This window comes from Thalia democratica, chromosome 2 (assembly GCF_965202585.1).
Source record: "Thalia democratica chromosome 2, ktThaDemo2.hap1.1, whole genome shotgun sequence".
NCBI classification, from domain to species: domain Eukaryota; kingdom Metazoa; phylum Chordata; class Thaliacea; order Salpida; family Salpidae; genus Thalia; species Thalia democratica.
Genome location: NC_139166.1, coordinates 45136074 through 45158357, shown reverse-complemented (window position 1 = coordinate 45158357; position 22284 = coordinate 45136074). Strand labels below are relative to the sequence as shown.

General features: G+C 24.4%; 1 protein-coding gene across 3 annotated transcripts in view; it reads left to right on the top strand.

Moving 5' to 3' along the window:
- The first annotated feature begins 15821 nt into the window (after positions 1-15821).
- Positions 15822-22284, top strand: part of LOC145849805 (protein phosphatase 3 catalytic subunit alpha-like) — a 33450-nt gene continuing 26987 nt past the window's right edge. For all 3 annotated transcript variants that reach the window (XM_082954866.1, XM_082954864.1, XM_082954865.1), the window contains exons 1-3: positions 15822-15934; positions 18010-18128; positions 19461-19542. In XM_082954866.1, coding sequence (XP_082810992.1) covers positions 15880-15934; positions 18010-18128; positions 19461-19542 — 256 coding nt within the window. In that variant the 5' untranslated portion in view covers positions 15822-15879. The remainder of the gene's footprint in view (positions 15935-18009; positions 18129-19460; positions 19543-22284) is intronic.

Genomic DNA, 22284 nt, shown 5'->3' with positions numbered 1-22284 from the left:
AAATAGGCATCAGGATGTTGCTTGTATAAACCTAAAATTAGTTAATTTCCTATTGATTGTTTTATTTTGTAAAATTGTATATAGAATTCTTATCATATATGCTAAAACATAAAAAAAATGAAGATATTTCAGCACCAAGCAGTCAAAATATTCTCTTTTAGAAATACTTTGTAGTTTATTACCATAAATACATCAATGAAATTTTCAAAAGAGTATCAATTTTCTAATGAGAAAATATACCTTTTTTTTCAAATTTTCAAAGAATTCAGGCATTTTTTAACACTAAACGGAAGAAAACAAAAAGTCTAAAAAAAAAATTCTTTATAAAAGCTTCTAAAGTATTTTTTAGTAGTTGCCGTTGGCCTTAATTTTGACATAAATTTGAGGTTTTTTAAACTTATTTTCTATTTCAAAAAAGTAAAAATTTGCTACATTTAAGCTTACAAAACTTTTATTAAACTTCAAGCAGAATAAAATCAAAGCCAATTTAAAAAAAGGAAGCCTAGCTATAAATAACTAACTAAATTTCTGGGTTTAATTTTAAAGTTACTAAAATGTTCAATAGCCATTTGCCAGCCCATGGGCTGAATTTCTTTATAATTCTAAAAATAGTATTAAAATTGTAATGATTTTACAACATAAAAAAAGACATAAATATGAAGAGTTGATGTTTTCTAATAAGATTGGCATTACCAGAAAAATTTAAGTTAAAGAAATATATATATTAAAGAAAAATTATATGTAAAAATTTATTAAAATCAGTTAACTAAGTTTAAATAAATTAACCTGTAAGTAAACAGTGAAACAGAAAAGATTAATTTTTTTTAAATCCCTAAAAAGTTGTCAATTATTTTCACTTTTAAAATCATTTTGACCACAAATGTTTTTTCACAAAATTTATTTGTTCTAGTTCAACTTAATCTATTTTAAAAACCTTTTTGAATTAACAGGAGTTCATATCACTTAAAGCTCTGATTTCAGTTAAGCCAACCGCAAAAAGTTAGTTAAGATTTCGAGATAATGTTCCAATTTGATAGTGCCTGTCAAAGTTGCAAAACAAATAGGATTTTATTGTCCCAGGAGCACTCATCTCTTCTAGTTAGTTTTTGTTTTAATATTTCAGTTATTCTAAGTAATTCAGCAATGTTTGTAAGTTATCTATTTATTTATTTTTAGACCATCTTTCCTAAATAAATAGATACTTTGGTTTTTAAGTTAGTTAAAAAAAAGTTTTTTACCTTTCAAAACGTTTTTTTTAATTTTACAACTTAAATAAAAGTACGATTCCAATTTTTCCACTTCATGATTGTTTAACAAATTTTGAAATATAGTTGTTTAAAGTTGAGAGCACATTTAATTTTTAAAATATTTAACAAATTTTAAATTTACAATTATAGACAATAAGATGATTTAGATAATTTTTTGAACTATAAATAAAAAATTTAAATTGGTTTTATTATGTTTCGTAATAATAAATAAATGAATATTTGTTATATACCAAGTATTTCATTTCCTAATTGTTTGCAATTTTAATTATATTACACTAAAAATAACATACTTCACTGCTAGGGTTACTTGAAGTAATTTGTTCTAAATGTTTTTTCTGATAAACTTAAAAAAAAAATTTTTAACCTTTTTAATTTTTAATTAGTTCAGTACATATTTATTATTTTATTACTAACAGTTTTGTGTAACAAATTTTGCACTTAAGTAAATTTAGTTGTTTTTAAAATGTTGTTCTTGTGTTTTTTGAAGTTATAGAACTAATAGTTTTATCACTAACTGTTTTGTAAAACAACTTAAGTAGTTATATAAACTACTTCTTTTTTAATTAAAGTTTATTCAAAAAAATCCTTTTTTGTTTTGTTAGATCTTTTAGATTTATTTAGTTTTGAACAAAAAATAAATTTCTGGTTATTATTTATAGTCATGTTTATTAAAAGATCAAACATTATAAATAAAATAAAATTATATACTGTAGCAGTTAACTTTTTAAAGTGATGTATGTTCAAAGATTTATAGTTTCAATAAAAAATTCCTCCTTGTATGTTTTTTTTTTAATTTTGGTGTTATTTTTTAAACAGAAAAATTAATTAAGTGGCTTAAAAATAAAAAACAGTTACTGTTTAAAGCAATTTGTTTTAATTGCTTTGGAGTTTCTTTATGTTTTAAGCCAACTTTAAAATCTACAATGTTATTACTGATGTTTTTTCTACTTATTTTTATTAGTTAAGAGTTTATTTAGTTTTACTCTATTTTAACTATTGTTTACATTAAATGTAAAATTTTACTAACTTAGTATACAAACTTTTTTTTAAATTTTAGAAATAGTAAACAGTTTTTTATTCAGTGTTTCAACTTATGAATTGTTGGTTTTGTTAAAACTTATTTTTCTTGTTGATTTCTGATTTACTAGTTTTTTAGAAATGCTTAAACAAATCAGTTGTATAAACCAAACTTATGTAACATTTTAAAATATTTTAAAAAATCATATTTTATTTTTATTAAACCTCTATTTTCGTTCAGATGTTTAAAAATAATTGTATGCTTAAAACTAAGTTAAATTTTTACCTCGTACCTTGGAAGTTTTGTTTTTAATAGAACATTTTGATATTTAGTAGTTTTTATCTTAAAATGCACTTTAAGCTGTATCTTTCTATCAATTTTCTTGATACTTAATTTAAAGTTTTTCATAATTTTTTTACCACAAAAGCTTTTATAGAAATGAAATTTGAAACTACAAATGTAAGCTCTACTTTTTATGTGAAAACTACCTTTTAGAAAAAAATAGTGTAGAAATTTTTTAAAATCTATTTGATTAGTCTTTTTAATTTCACAGTAGATTTTTTGATGTTTTTTGACCTTTTTCTTATTAATTTTTCAAATTAATACCTAAAATAATGACATAAAACATTTAGTTATGAAGCTTAAATAGTATTACCTATTATTTTTATGGTTTAGTTTTAAGGAGTACCAATAGAAGCAATTTAATTCTAATAGCTTTAATCCATTTGTTTTTCATTATTATGATGAACAAAAAAGATTAAAAGACCAGCTTAAAATTTAAAATAAATTCTTCTAGGTGTTTTATATTGTAAAATAAGTTTTACTGTTTATAAGATGTGTTTTTTAGTTATGTAAATAGTTTTGCAGGCTTTTAGACAGTGAATTATTACAATTTATGCAATTAATATTTCTGCAATTACTTTGAGTTGTTTTTATTATTTGTATTTTTTATATGTTGACTATGATAAAGCTTTAGTTTTTAATATATTCTTTTTAGTTAATTTATCGCAAATCTTTTCAACAAGTTACTTAATATATTTTAAGTATTGGAAAAAATACTTAAATTAGCTACAAAAATTAAACTTTGAGCTAATGAATTTTTTACATTTAAAAGTTTTCTGTATCCTAAAGGTAAATGTACTGAATTTGTATACGTCCAATTATTGGAAAAAATAACTTTTTTTTTTAAGTTTATTTAAAAATTATATTCACTGTAGAAATATGTACAAACTAAATAAACTAAAGAGTTTTTTGTTTATAAAATTTATTAAAAAACTGATAAATAACCTATTCATTAAATACACTTACTAAACTTCACTTTGTATTCAAAATAAAAGTCTAAAACTATATGAATATTACAGTTCAATACTAAATTAATGTATTTTATAAATTACTCTATTAATAAAAAAAAAGCTGTTATCCAATATTATCATTTAAATTCAAACCAACTTTTATTACAAAAAGGTTACATACTTTGAAGTTACTGTAAATTATAAAAAAAATCATAGTCTAAACATTAGGTAGAATTTCATTTACAGATTTTTAAAAGAATCGTTTTTTAATAAAAATAGAAAAAAAATCTTATAATTTACTTTTTTTTCAAAAAAAAAGTGTTTATTACTGCTATTTTGAGACTGAATTTACAGAAATATAAAATTAAAGTTCTCAATTAAGAAATGATATCTTTGATTAGAACATTTAGTACATTTAAAAGTTTTAAGTTTCGTTTTTCTTTAATTTTCTAATGTTTTTATATATTTATTTAAATAAATTATAAAAAATACTAATTTAATAATAAAATTTTGAAGCAAATATTAAACTTAAATTCACTTAACTTAAAATTGGAAAGTTAAATACTAAGCAATTTTTTTTATTTTAAATCCAAACTTAAACAGCAGTGCGAACTCAATATTTGCAAATTAAACCGACTGTGCGAACTCAAAAAACGCAATCCTAATTGATAGACTTCTGCATTTGAAAATTTTAAGTATGAACAAAAAACTGCAAGCAACTTTTAAATCAGGAAAAAAATGATACCGGAACTTGTACTTTTAGTTGGCAAGAATTATTCTTTTAGTATTTTAGTATAAAGAAGTTAATTTCAGTAAACTGAAAGTTAATAAGAATAGCACTATAGTATAGTGTTTTATTTGTAGACTAATTCATTTACTAAAATTCAAAGAAAACCAAACTTAGCTCTTGGGCGATACTTAACGGTTTAAAATTTATATATGTCAATTTTCCTATAGAAGTTGAATGAGGGCAAAAATAGCAGAAAAATTCTGGCAACTATGGCTGTCACATACTTAGCTCTCTAAGAATAATTAAGTCTAGTTTTAAATCATGAAAAACCTAGACCAACTGAGGCTATGTTTAATATATTTACAAAAACTCAGCTTGACTGAGACTAGTTAAAATTAAAAAAAAATATTGGGTTTATTTTGATATCTTTTAAAAATCTTCAAATGTTGCATTACTTGAAATTTTTTAATTTGTAATCAGTTTATAATAATTAAATAATTCAAGATCTATAGATGTCTAATTTTCTTTGTAATCTTAATTATTTTTTTGCTAATATATATATATATATATCACTTTTTAAGATTAGCTTGTGTACTAAGTCTAGTCTTTAGTCACTCAGGCTTATTTTCTGACTCAAAAAGTGGTTAAGATGTAATGGTGTCAAACTTACTTGTTAAATTTTAAATACTAAAACTCTGGTTGTTGTAAAAATTAGATCATCGATATTAAAAGTTTATTGAAATGGATAGGGTAAACTGGTAAATTTAAAGTTAGTGTGCAAAAATTAACTAGGTGTTACCGAATTATTAGTAAAAAAAATCGATTAAAAGTCTTTTCATATACTTAAAAACTAGTGACGCTAAAGAATGCAAACTGGGGTGCACAGAATTTTAATTTTGTAATTTAGGGTTCACGGATTCGAAATAGCGTGCCGACCATTGGTTTTTTAAAGTATTGTTGTTGAAGAATCTTTATTTATAACTAAACACTTATACAAAATATCTTACTGCAAAATAATCATATCACTAACAAATTGTCCTGGACTAGACGTAAAAAGGTATCCGTGGTGTGCAAATTGATAACCAAAAGATTCTTCGTTCACTAGGTCCTATGACCAAACATTTGAGGGTTTTTTTTTGCGTTTTATAAACAATTATACGAATAGTTTGTTTAGCATTCATACAATTTAGCTAAGTCTTAAAAGACATAGAAATTAAGCGAATAGTTAAAGAAGAAATTTTTTTCACAAAAATAGTCTTTTTTAGTCATTCACTAGAGAAGTAGAAGAGAACAACCAGCTGCCATTTTTAGATATATTGATAATAAGAGACAAAATAAGTTCTTTATGAATGTCTATAGAAAAACAACTTTCACTGGGCAATACTTGCACTACCAATCTTTTTCTAGTAAGAAACAGAAGAAAAGCTCATCAAAACACTTTACTATAGAGCATACAAAATCTGTACGAAAGAATTACTTCGTTTAGACTTTAGAGGTTGAGAAAATAAAAGAAATTAAAAAAAAAAATGGCTACCCAACAGATCTGATTAAGAGGAAGATAAAATCACACCACAATAAAATAAATCAACCTAGGATATACGGACCGGAGAAGTACCAAGCAATTTTAAAACTACCTTATATTGGAGAAATATCACGTGTATTTGAGAGCAAAGTAAAAGACTTAACAAAAACGTCTTACAATCAAGTGTGTCCAAGAGTTATATTTCTTTCAAAACCTTTGTTAAAAGTGCAGTTGAAGGACCCGATACCAGACCGAGACAAAAGTTGTATAGTGTACAAGTTTAATTGCTTTTGCGAAAAGAGCTATATCGGTCAGACTTCAAGGCACTTAAAGACCAGGATAAAAGAAAATCTACCTGCTTGTGTTTTGAAATTCATTGAAAAAAAAACCTGAAATTAAGATAACGGCAACAAAAAACGCAGCAAAAAGATCTTCAGTTACAGAAAATCTAATAAATAATAGAGATTGTGCTAGGAAATACGACATATCCAGATTTAAAATAATCCATCATTGCAATAGTGTATTTGATCTCGTGAAGTTGGAGACTAACTCCATATTTTTGGAGAAACCAGAACTGTGCAAACAAAAGGAATTTGACTGCACTATTAAGTAGTCTTTATTTAGTTATATTATCCATTTTTTATCCGTTAGTACTATTTAAATTTAAATATTTATTTCTTAACACTGATTATTTATTGCGTTTATTACTTTGTTAGTTTTAACCTTTTGTGTTTTTGTTTAAAAACTATTCATAATTTTAAATTTGTTCTACTGTTAAGTTCTGACGAAAAGTAGTGTAATACGTATAAACTATCACAGAAAAACTTGGGAGAGTGTTTTATATATCTGTTACGCATTAAAATAAATTAGCTAATAATGTTTGAAGTCTTTTTCTAACAAAAAATGATAATTTACTAGTTCTTATTTCAAATGTTCAAAGTAATTATATCACAGTTATAAAGATCAGTAAGTTCCAAAAAGAACTCAATAGGACTGGTTTTCTGAAGTCTGTAGCACCCTTGTAAAAAATAAGAAAAAGGTTTTTTTTTAACAAAACTATTTTTATTAGAGATTTTGTTTATGTAAGTAGATTTGCTTATGCTTTCGTACTAAACTTTTAAATATTGATTACAGATAGATAAATGATACAATAACATGTAAAAATTAGGTAAAGTAAACTACTTTCGTGTTAAGCATTCTTTGAAAACAGCTGAAACTAATTTTGGTAAATTTAAAATTATAAACGGTGTAATTTTTTTTAATTTCAAGAGCCTATTACTGAAAAAAAAAATCTTAGCTAGTTTGCAATAAATATTCAATAAAATCAAGATATCAAGTAAGATTATGCAACGTTGTTAATTTGATTTCAATTATACGTTAATCTACATAGTCATCAAAATTTAACTGCTCTTGTTTACCCGTAGAAATTCAAGCTATGTCAAGCACATTCTTTTTTAAAAGTAAGTAATAATTAATCTGCGTTTCCCAAATGTCTTATAGCATTTGGTTTTTTTTAATTTTTTTATTTAATTTTTTAAGCTTTGATTTTTATTAATTTACTAATTATCTAACAACGACATCAATATAGCGACATTTCAACATTTTCTATTTGTTTTGAATTTAATTTAAAGTACTGTTGTTGTTTTATCGTTTAAAAAGACTTAAATAAAAGTTATGCTCAAACCATTAAAGTTTTTATAGTTACACTTCAAATTTTATAAGTTAAATGGTTTTTTATTTGTTTAGTTTTTAAGTTTATTCCATAAGCTATCATTTACAAAAATCTACCTAAGTGATTTTCAATTTTTTCTAATTGCAATTTGTTTTTATTTTAAAATATTTAACAATTGTTGTATCTACTAAGGCTATCTTAAAATTTTTTAATTAATAGTTGTTAAGGGTTTTTTATTTTATTTAATACTTATAATTTATAATTCTTTATGTCTTACAGGTTTAACTACATCAAATATTTACTAACTACAACACAAATTTAATAAACACTAGTTACTTAAAACTTTTTTAGTATTACTGTAAACCAGGGGCGTCGCGTGGGGTGTTGCACTGCCGCAACTGCACCACCTTGAAATTTTGTAAGAAAAAAAAAAGTATCTATAACGTTTTCGTTATTTTTTTGAACGAAATCTCTTTTAAAACTTCAGTTTTGAAAACGACCATTTTGCCCACTTCACTGCCGCAAACTCTTAGCTGACTGCCGCAAATGAACTCAAAAAAGCAAAATTTCTTCAAGAATTACTGCAAAATCAATATCTTGCGGTAAGTAAGCTAAGTTGAAAGTTCCCTAAAACAGGACTGCTTAAGTATCATCTACAAGCTATTGTAAACATAAAATAAAAACAAAGCTAAGCTACTGCAAAGGATTAAACTTGAGTTTATGTACCCACATGATTTTTAAAATTTAACAGATCACTTCTATTAAAAGATTTGTCATAAATTGCATATTTTGAAAAAAAGATAAAAACCCTAAATCACCAAAGTCTTAAAAATTTGATTTTTTATTTTAATCTGCATACATAAACTTAACTATAACTGATTATTGTTATCATAAAATTAATAAAATAAATAATAAAATTTAAGTTCTGAAAAAAAGAATTAAGAAGTTTATTATAAACTTCTAGTTCACTCTTACAGAAAAATATTTTAGGTTTATATTAAATAAAAAATAGTATTATTTAAACAATCACATATTTAAATAAAGTAAATAGCCTTAACTTAGAAACTTTGATTACTTAGAGTAGTTTAACATTTTAGGAAAATTTAGTCTACCTCTACTTTATATGACTTTTGGTTTAATTTTTTCATAAACAAAGCAAAAAATTTAAATAAAATTGTTGAAACATGGTTGCCTTGCCTCATAAACAGGATAACTTAGAAATGTTAAAAACTCAAGATGACCCAAGATAAATTAAAACAGACCAAATTAGAAAAATATTCAGGCTAACTAAAGCAGTTTTAATTTTTACTCTGAAAATAACAAGCTTATTTAAAATTAAAAAATAAGTGTTTTACTCCTATGGCCACATGAAAACTAACTAACCAAATTTTTACTTCTATAATGGTTACATATTTATAAGTTATCTTTAAAATTCATGAAAAGTTCAACAGCCTCACAACTAAACTTAAAAAAGTTGAGCTCCTGACAAAAATACTGTCATCAAAATGAAAAACAAATTAAAATTATGTAAAGAGAAGATACCCTTAAAAAACTATTGAATTTTAAAACTCCAACAAAAAACCATTAAAATTAGAAAAAAAGTTTATAAAAATTTTAATGTTTGTAAAAAAAATGTGCAAATTAGTGAGGGGTAAGGGGGGAGGGTGTATAGGCACTTTTTTACATGTTGTTCTTATTTTAACTTTTTCAGAAAGCTAATAGTTACTCTTTAATAAACTTGAAATTTCCAATTAAACTTTCAGTTACAACCAGTCAAAGCCAGAGAGTACAATGATTTATTATACAAGGAGCAAACCAAAACAGCAAAAAATACAATTTTACTGAAAACCTATATTCTCCATCATTTTTAAAACAATTTTTAATTAAACTTTTTCATCCTAATTTTTATAAAATTTTATACTTTTGTTGAAGAGAAGTTTTAAATTTTTAAGTATCAATATGTATTTTAATATATACAAAAAAAAACTTTTGTTAAAATTTTTTTTTTTTGTTGTTTTAAATATCTAATTTAGCATTTTTTTTTGTTTTATAAAAGAAACATCTAAAGATTTTGAGGCCAACTTATAAAAAAAAGATATGATTTTAGTGATTTGATTTATTTGTTGTTTGAGTTTATATTATAAAAATAAGGATTCATTTGTACCTCTGACTGTGAATTACCATATCTCAAAATTTTTTATGAATTTTTAATATTGATAAAAGATGACTTGTAGTTAAATTAAAACTGTATAAAGTAATTTCAGTAAAATAATTCTAAAGTAGATGTTAAGGGCATAAAGGGGAGGAGGGGGGGGGGGGGGTTAAAACATTTTTTTTAAAACTGTTTTAGTTTGTGCCTCCCATTATGAACATTTTGTTGCCTTTGAATTTGACCGGCTATATCTTAAAACATGTACTGAATTTTTGAAATCTGTAAAAAGCATCTTGTAGCTTAGTAAAAACTACATAAAATAAGATCAAATTGTGAAAAAAGTGTTTTATCCCCCCTATGCCCTTAAAAGCAAAGCTTATCTTCAGGTGTAGCAAAAGTTCAGTTGTTTTCAAACTTGACAGTAAAAATATATTTTTATTAAAATAATTGATTTTTTTTTTAATTCTGCACCACCTAAAAAAAATACCACGCGACGCCACTGCTGTAAACTATAATTTGTTTTGTTCTTTATTTAATTTTTTGCCATTACTTGACGTCTACTAACACTATCTTCTAATTGATTTTTTTTTATAGATTTATATATACTGATGAGCTCATTGAGCAAAAAAGTGCGTATTAAATAGTTATTTGTAAAAGATAAGCTAAAATACAACAGACTAAATAGTATTATATTACTTAAGTACATGATAATAAACATAAGTTTGTTATTTGAGTAGAACTGTTTTGTATAGTATTTTTATAAAACTCAACAAAAATAAAAATATTTATAGCTAAATAATTAAAATCTCTGGTACCTAGCTTTTACAGCTACCTGCATATTACAAATGCAATATTTAAAACGTGCGTTAGTTCTGTGATCAATTTTTTTGTGCAAAAAAAAGTTTATACACATGATTTCAAAAAAAAAAATTTAAACAGCATACGGTGAATAATATTTGATTTAAACAAACTAAAGAAAAGTTGTTATTTTTATTCTTTTGGATTTGTATTGCAAATTTAAATGCTTATCGTATTGAAAGGACAACAAATGTAAAGGGTATACTTTCTAAATAATTTAAAGGATTAAGAAAGTATTTAAAGTAACAAAATTATAAACTATACGTAGCTATTAATTTTACTTTTCACGTAGTTAAAAATTTTGTTTTTAGAAAAAAGCAGCATTGAAAACAACAAAAAATTGTGTAAAAAAAAAACATTATAAAACTAAATTTTTAACTAATAACTCTTTAATAATTAAAAAATAAGTAGTTAAATATTTATTTAAACTTAAATAATTCGATTTAAAAAGTCTATGTAGAAGTCCCTGTACAGTACTTTATGATAATTATAAGTCAAAACTTACTTTCAAAAAAATGATTATAATTGTTAAGTCAAAAAAAAACTATGTAGCACTTCGATCTTGGATTAAAGAAGTTTAGTAAATTTATTTAAAAAAACAACACTTCTAAAACGAAGATAAAAAAGAAAAAGAACACGATTACCAATTATTATTATTGGTAAAAAGTTTTTACGAGTTAATTGTGACGGTATAGTTGTTCAACTTCTAACGTCAGTTTTGTTGATTTTTTTCATGCGTCAAAACGTCTACGTTTTGCTGCCAGATTACTTTATACACATCTAAAGCAAAGAGTCGGCAGGCAGTAGGGGGCTGATTTGAAAAATAAAATACTTTCGAGCCGCAGTTCTAGTTTTTTTTTACTCTTTATGACCCAGAGTATACAGTGTTAGTTTTGAACTTCCGGTAAATTGAAGCTAAGCGTTTTTTCTGCTCTTCATTTCAAACTAAAGAATAAATAGAAATGTTTTTACAATTTTCTTTGGCAAGCTAAACTTGAATGTTCGCAAGCGGCAGTAATACCTTTCGCAGGCCGCAGTTTATTGACTCTGTTTAAAGCGGATATAGCTACGACTGAGTTCAACATTAAAAGTTAAGTGAACATAAATTAATGTTAAATTTTTCATGACTTTTCTTTCAAACGTCAATACTACCATTAGGTCGTGTATTTGGAACTTAATTTAAATGTTGACGAACTTAAAGCGCTCTTTAACAGTATTGAAAATCTCAAAAACATTAACTAACAGCTTTAGTTAGTTCCTTATTAGTTTGTTCGCTTACTATGTAATTTATCATTTAAAAAGACTGTCCATCAATTTAGTTAAGTACATCATCAATAACAATATTTTTATTGATTAAAAAAGAAAATTTTTGAATTTTTTCTACCTGATTGATCATTTATACTGTGTAAATTTCTTCCAGTTTCAAATGGCAAAAGTAATTTTAATCTACTTCTAGGAGCAGCTGTTTTCCATATTCTTTAATAAACTGATTTTGTGTCGCTTTTATAAACAGTACAGTAGCTTAAATACTAGCGCTTGATTTTAACCAAAACTGGTGAATTAATTTTCTTAGCTTTAAGAAACCTATTACGACTTGTGTTACTCATGTAAAAATAACAATGAACATGAGCTTGTATTTTAAAGAACAAACATTGATTTTTTTATATAATTAATAAAAATATTAATCTAGTTTTTTTTTCGTTTTATAAGATTTAAAACATTAAGGTATATATTTTTTTTTGAGCCTTGGCGGCTAGTATATTTAAAGATCAGTCTGATTTGCACTTTTACTGAGTCAGAAAAAAATTAATGTTTTTTCATGATATTTTAGATTTTTTCTACTTAAACTTCAATTTCTGTTTATTTTAAGATATTTAGGTAAGGTGGGTCAGAGATAAAGGTATAATTAGTAAGTACAAAAAATGGCTTTAAAAAAAAATTGCTAACTCAGCAAATATGCAAATCAAAATGACCGTTGAGTACACTTTCAATCGTAGACAGAGACTTATTAGCAAATTTTTCTTAGGATGAATAGACAATTTGCATGAGGTGTATTTTTTTTGTAATGTGAAATGTAAACAGTTATTTTATAAGTGTTGCGTGTGTTCGTTAAGCTTTCGTATGTTAAAATAAGGTTTAACTGCGTTAAAAAATGATTAAATAAATAAAGCTATTTTAATTTAAAGATCTATAATAAAATTATATATTCTAAAAGTCTTCAAAAATGGCTAATAATAATAAAGAATGCGTATAACATATTAATTAAAATCATTCTTACAAAATATCAAATCTTAAACCTTATGCTTAGTAGATACATCAAATGCGTATTTTTATTTTCTCTTGTTTGGTCGATTTGAGATAAAAGTTTTCAAAGTTTAAATTTAAAATTAAATTAATTGGTTTAGTGCTGTATCGAACTTTAATTAAAATTATATTTAGCTTCAAAAAAAAAAGTAAAATAGTGCAATTTATAATAAACCTTTAGAAAATTTGTCTTTGTAACCTGTAATTTTAAGGCAGTTGAGTTTAGTAAACTGACGAAAAACTATGTTTTTAAAAGTTGTTATGTTACCTGGTTGATCGACTTTAATTTAAAATAGGGCGAAAAATCTTTTTTTTTTAATACTAGTTGTTATGAAAAATTGACTACTAATGTATGCTAATGTACAGTATAAACACCTATATTGAATAACATACATATTGAAGACTTTAACTATGAATTTCTCATATTAAAAACTAATTAATGATTACAGCTTAAAGCTTAGAAACTCTTGTCATTAAACTTAAGTTCGAATTATAACTTCTTTTTTTCTGGTTTTTCAAAGTAGATTCCTGAACATTTATTACTGTACAATTTATTTTGATTTTGGATTTAAAAAAATTTTACACTTCCAAATTCTGAATTCTAAATGTTAACTAACATTGATTATAATTCAACCAATAACGTTTTGTAGTCTCAAAATAACTATAGTTACTTGTTTTTTTAACAAATCCAATATATAACAAAAGGACGCTATCAGCTGAAATTGCTTAATTGTATTGTGCATAGAAGAATAGAAATAAATAATAATACTTAAATATAGAATAAACTGTACTTAAAATATTTTTAAACACATTGATGCCATAAATAAAAAAGAAAATAATAATTAAACCTATATTAAACAAAATACATTTTAATTATTGTTTAATCTTCTGCTTTGGTTTCTTAAAATGTTGTTGACATGACCAAACAAGCAAAGCCTATGTTGAATGAGAGTTGTAAGACAAGTAAATGGTGGTAAGACTAGAGATGATCCTGATTTTTAATTTATTAGTTGAAACAATTAAAAACAAATAGGTTCATAATTGTTCATATAAAAACTTATTTAAGAAATTTGAACTGTTTTGATTTAGAATTATTTGTTGTTAGAGTGTTTTTGCGTATATTTTTAAAAAGTGAACATAGATGTTTTTTTCACATTGAAGTTTAGAGCTCAAGGACTTTTCAATACATTAGTTAGAATAATAGAAAACAAATGGGTTCATGGCTGTACCTATAAGAACATTTTGGATAATTTCAACTGCTTTTATAAACAATTTTATAAATAGACTAAAATGGTCTATACTTAAAAAAAAAAAAACTTAGTTGCTTCTCAAGTAAAGTTCGGATAGGTTTAAGGTTTCAAATACATTAATTAGAACATTGAAATACAAAAAGGTTCATGATTGTAAATTTAAGAACATGTCTGCAAAACTTAAACTGTTTATATAAAGAATTTTTGTCTAGGAGTGCTTTGTCCAGTAATAAAGCAATTATTTTTGAAATGCTTTTAAATATCAAAACAATGCTTAAGGGCGTAGGGGGGTATCACCTTTTTCACAACTTAATCTTATTTTATTGAGTTTTAGCTAACTAAGCTACAAGTAACTTTTTACAGATTTTTAAAACTCAAAATTTATTTTGAGGTATAGCTGGTTAAAGGTGAAGACTACAATAGGTTCCTTATGGGAGGCGCAAACTAAAAAGACAAAAAAAAGACTTTTTCACTAAAAATCTTTCTTCCTCTACGCTTTTTGGGATAATTAACTCAAACTTTCAGGAAATGTTCCTTGCATTTTAAACACAGAAAAACTAGAGTTTTCCAAAAACGACATTACCTACTACATTAGATTAAATTCTATTATTTTATTAAACAACTTTTATGTACTGTACACTTATGTTGAGCTTATGAAAAATTATTGAGCTTAGGCTTTTGTAAAACTAAGAAGTAAAGATCAACTTGTTAATATTTCTCACCTACTCAAATCAACAATCTGATTTGCAGATAATTCACTTAACTATTTTTAATCTTACAGGCATGTTGCTTGCTGTGCAGCACATAATTAAAATAGATTTATCTCTCTCATTTGACAGACTCAAAAATTGTTTTAAAAAAGGATGTACATAGTGGGCTAAAAGTAATATAAGTAGTTCAAGTACAAACTATTTCCAAAAAAAAAAAAACAGAATAAGACATTTATGAAATTGATAACTAAGAAAACTTAGAAGAAATTTAAACTTTTTTTTTTATGCTGACATTTCTTTTTGATTAAAAGTTTAGTTTTTTCTCTAAAATTACAAATGAATTTCTGAATATTTTGTCAGATTTTTTTTTTAAAGCATCTATAGCAAAAGAAGAGACCTTCAATTTTAACATAAACAACACACTAAAAAGTTTATTAAATTCAAATCTGTAAATGAAGTAGGCCACATCTCTTTACTCCAAATTATTGAAAAGTTGTATTTTCTCAACTTCAAAATTATTCTCTTCATTTTTTTTCATTATCAACATCCTTCCTACAGGGTTGGCACACACTAAGGATAACTCTTTGAATTTTTTGAAAATCTCAAGATGACCCAGCTTAGCTGAGGTTAGTTTGATTTTTTCAATGGGAATAACTTAGGCAGTTTGTTTTATTTTCTATAAAAAACAAAGGTATTTTTCGGATTTAAAAAAATACCCGGTCAGTATTTTCTAGAAATTGTAATGAGATTTAGGTTTAATATTTGGTTATTTTATAACTAATTTTGTTAAAGAACTTGATCTTTATTAGTTTTGAAAAGTTAAAGGAATATTTTTTTTTAAGAATTTGAATAAACCCAGAATGACTCATGACATTTTTTTGACTCAAAGAGTGGCAACCCTGTTGCTATCTTTAATTTTTCTGAAAATATACTAAATTTATATTTCTTTAATTATCTAATAACTTTTAGGTAATTAGTTTTATAACTAAAAGTAGCGACTTTAGAAACAATAGCAACCTTTTTTATAATGTATAATTAATGTTTCAAGGTATAATAATTTTATGTAAATTAAAATTAGTAAAGCTTGTTTGAATTGATATAAGATGGCAACTGAGGAAAGTGCTCCTAAATTATCTACTACTGAAAGAATTGTTAAATGTAAGTTTTTTATTTTTACAAAGAGTTTAAAAATGTTTTGGAAGAAATATATTTGAAAAAAAAACTAAAACAAAAGTTTATGAACTAATTATGTGATATTTGTTTACTGTTATATTTAAATTGTTGTGTGAAATAGTAAACATTCAAAATGTTTTCTACTTTATATGAAGTTTCTTTTAAGAAATGTCAAACTTTGATAAACAATACATAAATACTTTGAATTATACTTAAAATAGAAGCTAAAAAAAGAAGCTAGTTATTAACCGCCAGAAATATAAAGGTTTTAGAAAAAATGTTATTGCCCTTTTTTGAACTTTATTTTCAGGTGTCTTAAGGCACTTAGTTTTTTTAATATATAGTTTGAAAATTTATTGTACAAAGGTGCACAGAAATTTAAATTCTAGTAATTCTGAGTTATTGTAATTTTTATCTTTTAATTTATTTTAGTTATTTTACAGGGTTCGTGCGCGTCAGGCTAAGTCAGGCTAAATCAGTTTTTTTGAAAAAAGTTGAAAAACATCAGGCTAAATCAGTTTTTTTATTTAAAAATTTGAGAGTCTCAGTTTTTCTCATTTCAAATGCTTGCAACACTTTTGATGAAAAAAATTGAGAAATCTTTTTAAAATCAAATTGAGATGTGAATTTATTTCTAAATAAAACTTAGTTATTAAAGACAATCAGTCAGTATTTGTTAAAATAAATGCTTAAAACCTATTGTTAAATCTTAAAAAAAAAATTAAGAATCTTAATTATTTTGTTTTGAGTAGATTATATACGTTATGAAAATTCATAAAAAAATACAGTTTAAACATTACAGTTTAGTTCAACAACTTAGCTTTTTTTTGAGTTTACTGTTTGTTTAAAGTTATTAGAGATATTCACAACACTAAAACTTAGCTTTAAGATATAAGTAATAAGTTTTGTGGGAGTACAAATTTTAGGTACAATACATTTTTCTTTACAAGAACAAAGTATTAAAGGTTTTTTTTTAATTTAAGTGTAAGCTTTTTAAATCTGATATGACAACAACAATCACTGTATTTATTTAGAGTTTAGGATTTATAATTATTTATCAATTTTAAGTATTTGTCAAAAAACTATAACAAACATTTTTACCTATTTTAATACTCGTGTAAGCGTTTCATTTAAAATTTTAATGCAACAAGACAATGCATGCACGTCGTTTTGTTATAAGTCTCCTGGTTAAAATGTTTTTACTTAGTGCTTAATAAAATTGAACAATTGTGTTTAGTAATATATATTAAATTTTTACACTAGTAATATATTAGATATAACACTTATTTAAAACTTATCACTGAATTTGTTATGTTAAGGGCATAGGGGTGTCAATTACTTTTTGACAATTTAGTCTTATTTTATTAAGTTGTAACTCAACTATGAGTTGCTTTTTGCAGATTTAAAGCTCAAAATATTTTTGAGATAAAGCTGGTTGAAGTCGGAGACTATAAAAGTACTAAACAAGAACCCCAATACCTAAAATGACTTCTAAAGGGGATTTTCCTTACTTTTAAAAAATGTCAGGCTAAATTGGTCTCAGTCAGGCTAAATAAAAAAAATTTCGCGCACGAACCCTGATTTTACCATCATATACTTATTTAATAGGTCTTCAAGAACACTTTTTATTTTTTGATATGTGGCTAAAATGTTTTAAGTTTTAAAAACATAGTAGTATACGATTATTTTTAGTAGTTATGAATTTAATTTATTTACTATTCATTATCTTACTAAGTATTAAGTAGACCTCAAGGAACTTTTTTTTTTGAATTTCAAGTTATTTTTGACCTGTAGCCTTAAAACTTTTTGTAAGAATTTAATTTTTGTAATTATGATTTTCATGTAACCGTCCAACAACTGTGAAAGATTTCAAGTATAATAATTAATTTAAACTTAAAATTTTTTACATTTGAAAATCATACTTGTAATTTTAAGAATAAAACTATAATTAGTAGTATGAGTTTAAAATACAATTTAACATGTTTTTATTTTAACTATTAGTTATCAGTATTTATAGTATGTACTTAACTATTTTATTTTATATAAGTCAATATTTTTAGCTGTACCTTTTCCACCTACACAAAAACTTTCCATTAGAGACTTATTCAATGCTGAAGGTAAAGTAAACATCACAAAACTTAGAGATCATTTATCTCAAGAAGGCCGATTGGAAGATGAGGTTTGTTTATAATTAAACAAATTGGTTCAAAAACTTCCTGAAGTTTGAGGTATTTATCTCAACAAACGTAAGAAAACATATATTTTAGTGGGTTTTATTTATTTACAGCTTTATTTTCCTCCTCCCATAAGAACCTGTTGTGCTCTCTAACTTTAATTGGCTATATCTATAAAAATGCTTTGAATATTAAAAAGCTGTTCAAAGAAAGGTATAGCTAATTAAAACTTTACAGAATAAGATCAAGTTAAAAAAACATTTTTTCCCCTATGCCTTGTGTGTACTAAAATTTATAATTAATTGTATCACTTTGAAAAAAGTTGAAAATTTATTTCAGTATACTTACTTATGTGTAAATAAAATAAACTTAAAGTTGAAATTAGCCGTACATAAGTAACATACAAAATTAAAGACGATACTTGGGTTAAGCAACAGTAATTATCTTGTATAGTTTTTTTTTCTATATTTCTATCTTCAATTCCGGGTTTCTGCTATTTTCGCTTAAATATTAAAATATATACTTGTGAAAATATTTCAAATTTAATTTTTTACCTTACTAATCTTATAGTGCATAGCATACACTGCTTATAATACCTGCATTTTATATAAAAAATTAATAATATGTCTCTTATTTTTGAAATTCATTGAAATTAACAATATTTTCTATAAAAATATGAAACTAATTTGTTTTATGTGTGTTTGATTATATTATGCAATAACTAAACTTTTGTGTAATTTTTTAATTGATTACTAAACTAAATAAATAAGATTTTGTTGTATTTTAAGTGTTTAGCATAATACGTTTTTAATGTGCTGTTCTAGATACTTATAGACATATATTAATTTTAATTAAGACTTAAATTTACTTGACACCTTTGAATCATTCAAGTTCAACAAACACAAAAAACATAAATAATTGTTGTAATTTAAAAAATAAATCAAAATAAATAACTTATTTATAACAACTATAAATAACTCTTATTGTGACTTTTATATTTTCATAAATTTTTGTTTCACACTCAAATAAGTAAAAAGAAAAACTTACATAAACTACCTCTACCTCTATTACTAACATTAAAGTAGTTCTGTAATAAACTTGAAACAGTTATTCCTGTCAGATGAAATTAAAATAAACGCAATTTTTTGAAATGAAGTATTTGGAATTTTTAAGAACTTTTTGGTTCTTAACTTAGCTGAGTTTTTCTTTCTTTTAAGAATGTAAAAGTAGTTATAGTATTGTAAAACATTATTTAAGTTATATATTAAAGACAAAAATAGATTATTGTAGTCTTTTATGCAGATATTATCAGTTTGTAAAACATTATATTCTTTTAGGCTGCAATGAAAATCATAAGGAACGGAACAGAATTATTAAAGAAAGAAAAAACTGTAGTAGAAATAGCTGCCCCAATCACAGGTTTTTTTATATATTTAAATAAGTAGTTTGTTTTCTCTTGTTAACAAAAGTATTTTAGTGACTATATGGTTTTATCCTGATAATTTTCATAATAGTTATAATTCTTTCACCATGGTGCTAATTTAAGTAATTTGATGTATTTACACTATGTTTATGTTATGTTTAGAGTTTATCAATTGGAAAAAAAAGTATTTATACTTTCACTCTTAAATATTCATCAAATAATCATGCAGTAAAATCTGCATGTAAGCTTGAGCTTTGCAACTGATTCCATCTTTAAATAGGATGGTAAAACATATTGCTCTAGCGTATTTCTTTTAATATGACGTAACAGTGCGTATTGTGGGGGCGGCGTTAGACGTTACTGCGCACGTTGTGAGTTGCTACCTTTCTTCGCCACTGTTACTCAATCAATACTCAAACGCACTGAATAGAATTGCAAGGCTCCTATTTGCTTTCTACCTGCCCTTCCGTCTGTCTGATTTAAAATCATAATCCTTTTACCGTTGTTAGCTACTGTTAATGAAAAACTAATAACTCTCTTTTTTCCCTTTTTATTACTAACTTAGTTTGCTGCTTATGATTGCTTTAATTCCATGTTGTAGCATTTTTTGATAATGTTTTTCTTGATAACGATGTTTAAATTTAATTACTGAATTAAAGATAACTGTGAAACAAAAGTACATGGTGCATAGAAAAATACTCCACTAAAAAAATATATTATAAGCGTTTATTTTTAACGAAGTTTATATAATAATTTGTAAAACTGGATTATAAAACATTTATTTATTATTAAAAATTTTTGTTTTCACTTCAACAACATTTTCAAACTGGAGGAGTTTAATAACTTTTTTATGTTATAATTAAGGATAAGGAAGACCTTAGTGTAAAATAATAATATTTTTTTACAAAACAACTGTATATAAATTGTTAAACAATTTTTTGTAAAATAAAGACTTCATTTATTTTATATTCAAGTACATGAATATGTAAAATCTGCGAGCGTTCACGTTCAAAGTTTGTTTACTTGTTTCTTGTTTATTTACAATTGTTAAGGCATTGCTTTGAAATTTATTTATTTTATATTTTTAAAGCAAAAAGTTTTTTACATTTCGCTATTACGTATAGATTTATAAGTTTGTTTTTTTTTAAGTATGCTTTATTTATACTTTTATTAATTCTATGGTAAGATGATGCAATCTTTGTAAGTTCACTTATGAAACTAGCCTTAGAGATTTAGAAAGTTCTAGAAGAATAAGATAAAATTAAAAGTAGGCTGTTGTTTCACAAAGACATGTTTAGTCTGTTTGCTTTATTAGTTTTTTAGTAAAATTAGTTATTAAATTAAAGTGTAATATGCAATGATTATTGGTATATGTTTATAAATAAATGTGTTTATTTTTGAAAACTAAACATATCTAAAAATTTGAAGAATTGACACTAACTATTGCGACACGGAGCATAAGTTTGGAAATTGAAATCACACTTTTGTGTTCACGTTGGAATTTTTATTACTTATTTAATTCTTTCTTAACTTTTAATTATACTCAGTCGCTTCAAACTACAGCCTCTGTGCTTTTGTCATTAAACTAATATTGAAACGCCCTTCTCTGGTAGTACAACGTATTTTATTTGAATATAACACGTTTAAGCTTGTAGCTAAAACACTTGATTATAAAAACAAGTAAATCGTACTCTTTGTAGCATATTTGGTCTAAATTTTTGTAGCAATCTTGTTTACATATAGTAATAAAACAAAAAAATCTTGTTAGTTTTAAACTTGAAGCAACGTGCTCTAAACTTTACTAAATTTGATAATAAAAAGTTTTTTGCAAAAATGATTTTTGAAAATACTATATGGTTTAAAGAAGTATTGCTTTTCAGTATAACATAAGTTTATAGAATTTTAACTGTATTTTTTTACTAATTTAATATAAATACCACTATCTTGAGAAAAAGCTGTTTGAATTTTTAAACCTTCTATAATTGTTTTATTAACTTCTAGAAATTAAGTAAAATGCGTAGAAGATGGATTAGTCTTAAACAATATTCAAAGTTTTTATTTTGCATAAATCAAAATTATGACTGTTAAAGTCATTGGAGAGGGCTCTAACTTTTTTTTACAAAATGGTTTGTTTTTTAGATTTTTTAAGCTAAGCAAAATTAATAATAGTATTTAAGGTATGAAAAACGATAATTAAGTACCTAAGAAAAACAAGTTTAAAATTTTTCATGAAATTTGAACTTTAAAACTAAAAATATTTATCCTTTATTCGGCTGAATAAAAATATTTTTAGAATAAGCAGCTTTATTTTTCAAAATAGTGAAATGTTGGGCTTTATTTTTCGAGCAAGGCCCCTTTGAAATTTCTGAGGTTTTGTTAGTTTAACAGAAAGATTTTCAATGGTTTTTTTATGTTATTTCAAAACAAAATTTTAACTTAATTACGCAGCAATTTAAAAAAAATTATTTTAGTTTCCACTTTGTTATCAAGATATACCCAAAAACAAGTTAAGTTAGCACTTCCAAACTCTACTTCCTACTTCTTTAGCACATTAAAATACAATTAAGTGATAACATTTTTAATACTTTTTATTATTGTTATAATTACAACAGTTCATTCACGCAACAATCTGTTTCATTTTTTATCGGGTTTCATGAAAACCATGTAAGTTTTTTGTTTGATATTTATGTTCCCTTTGTAGTGGTTGCAACATATTCGATTAATATATTATAAAATTC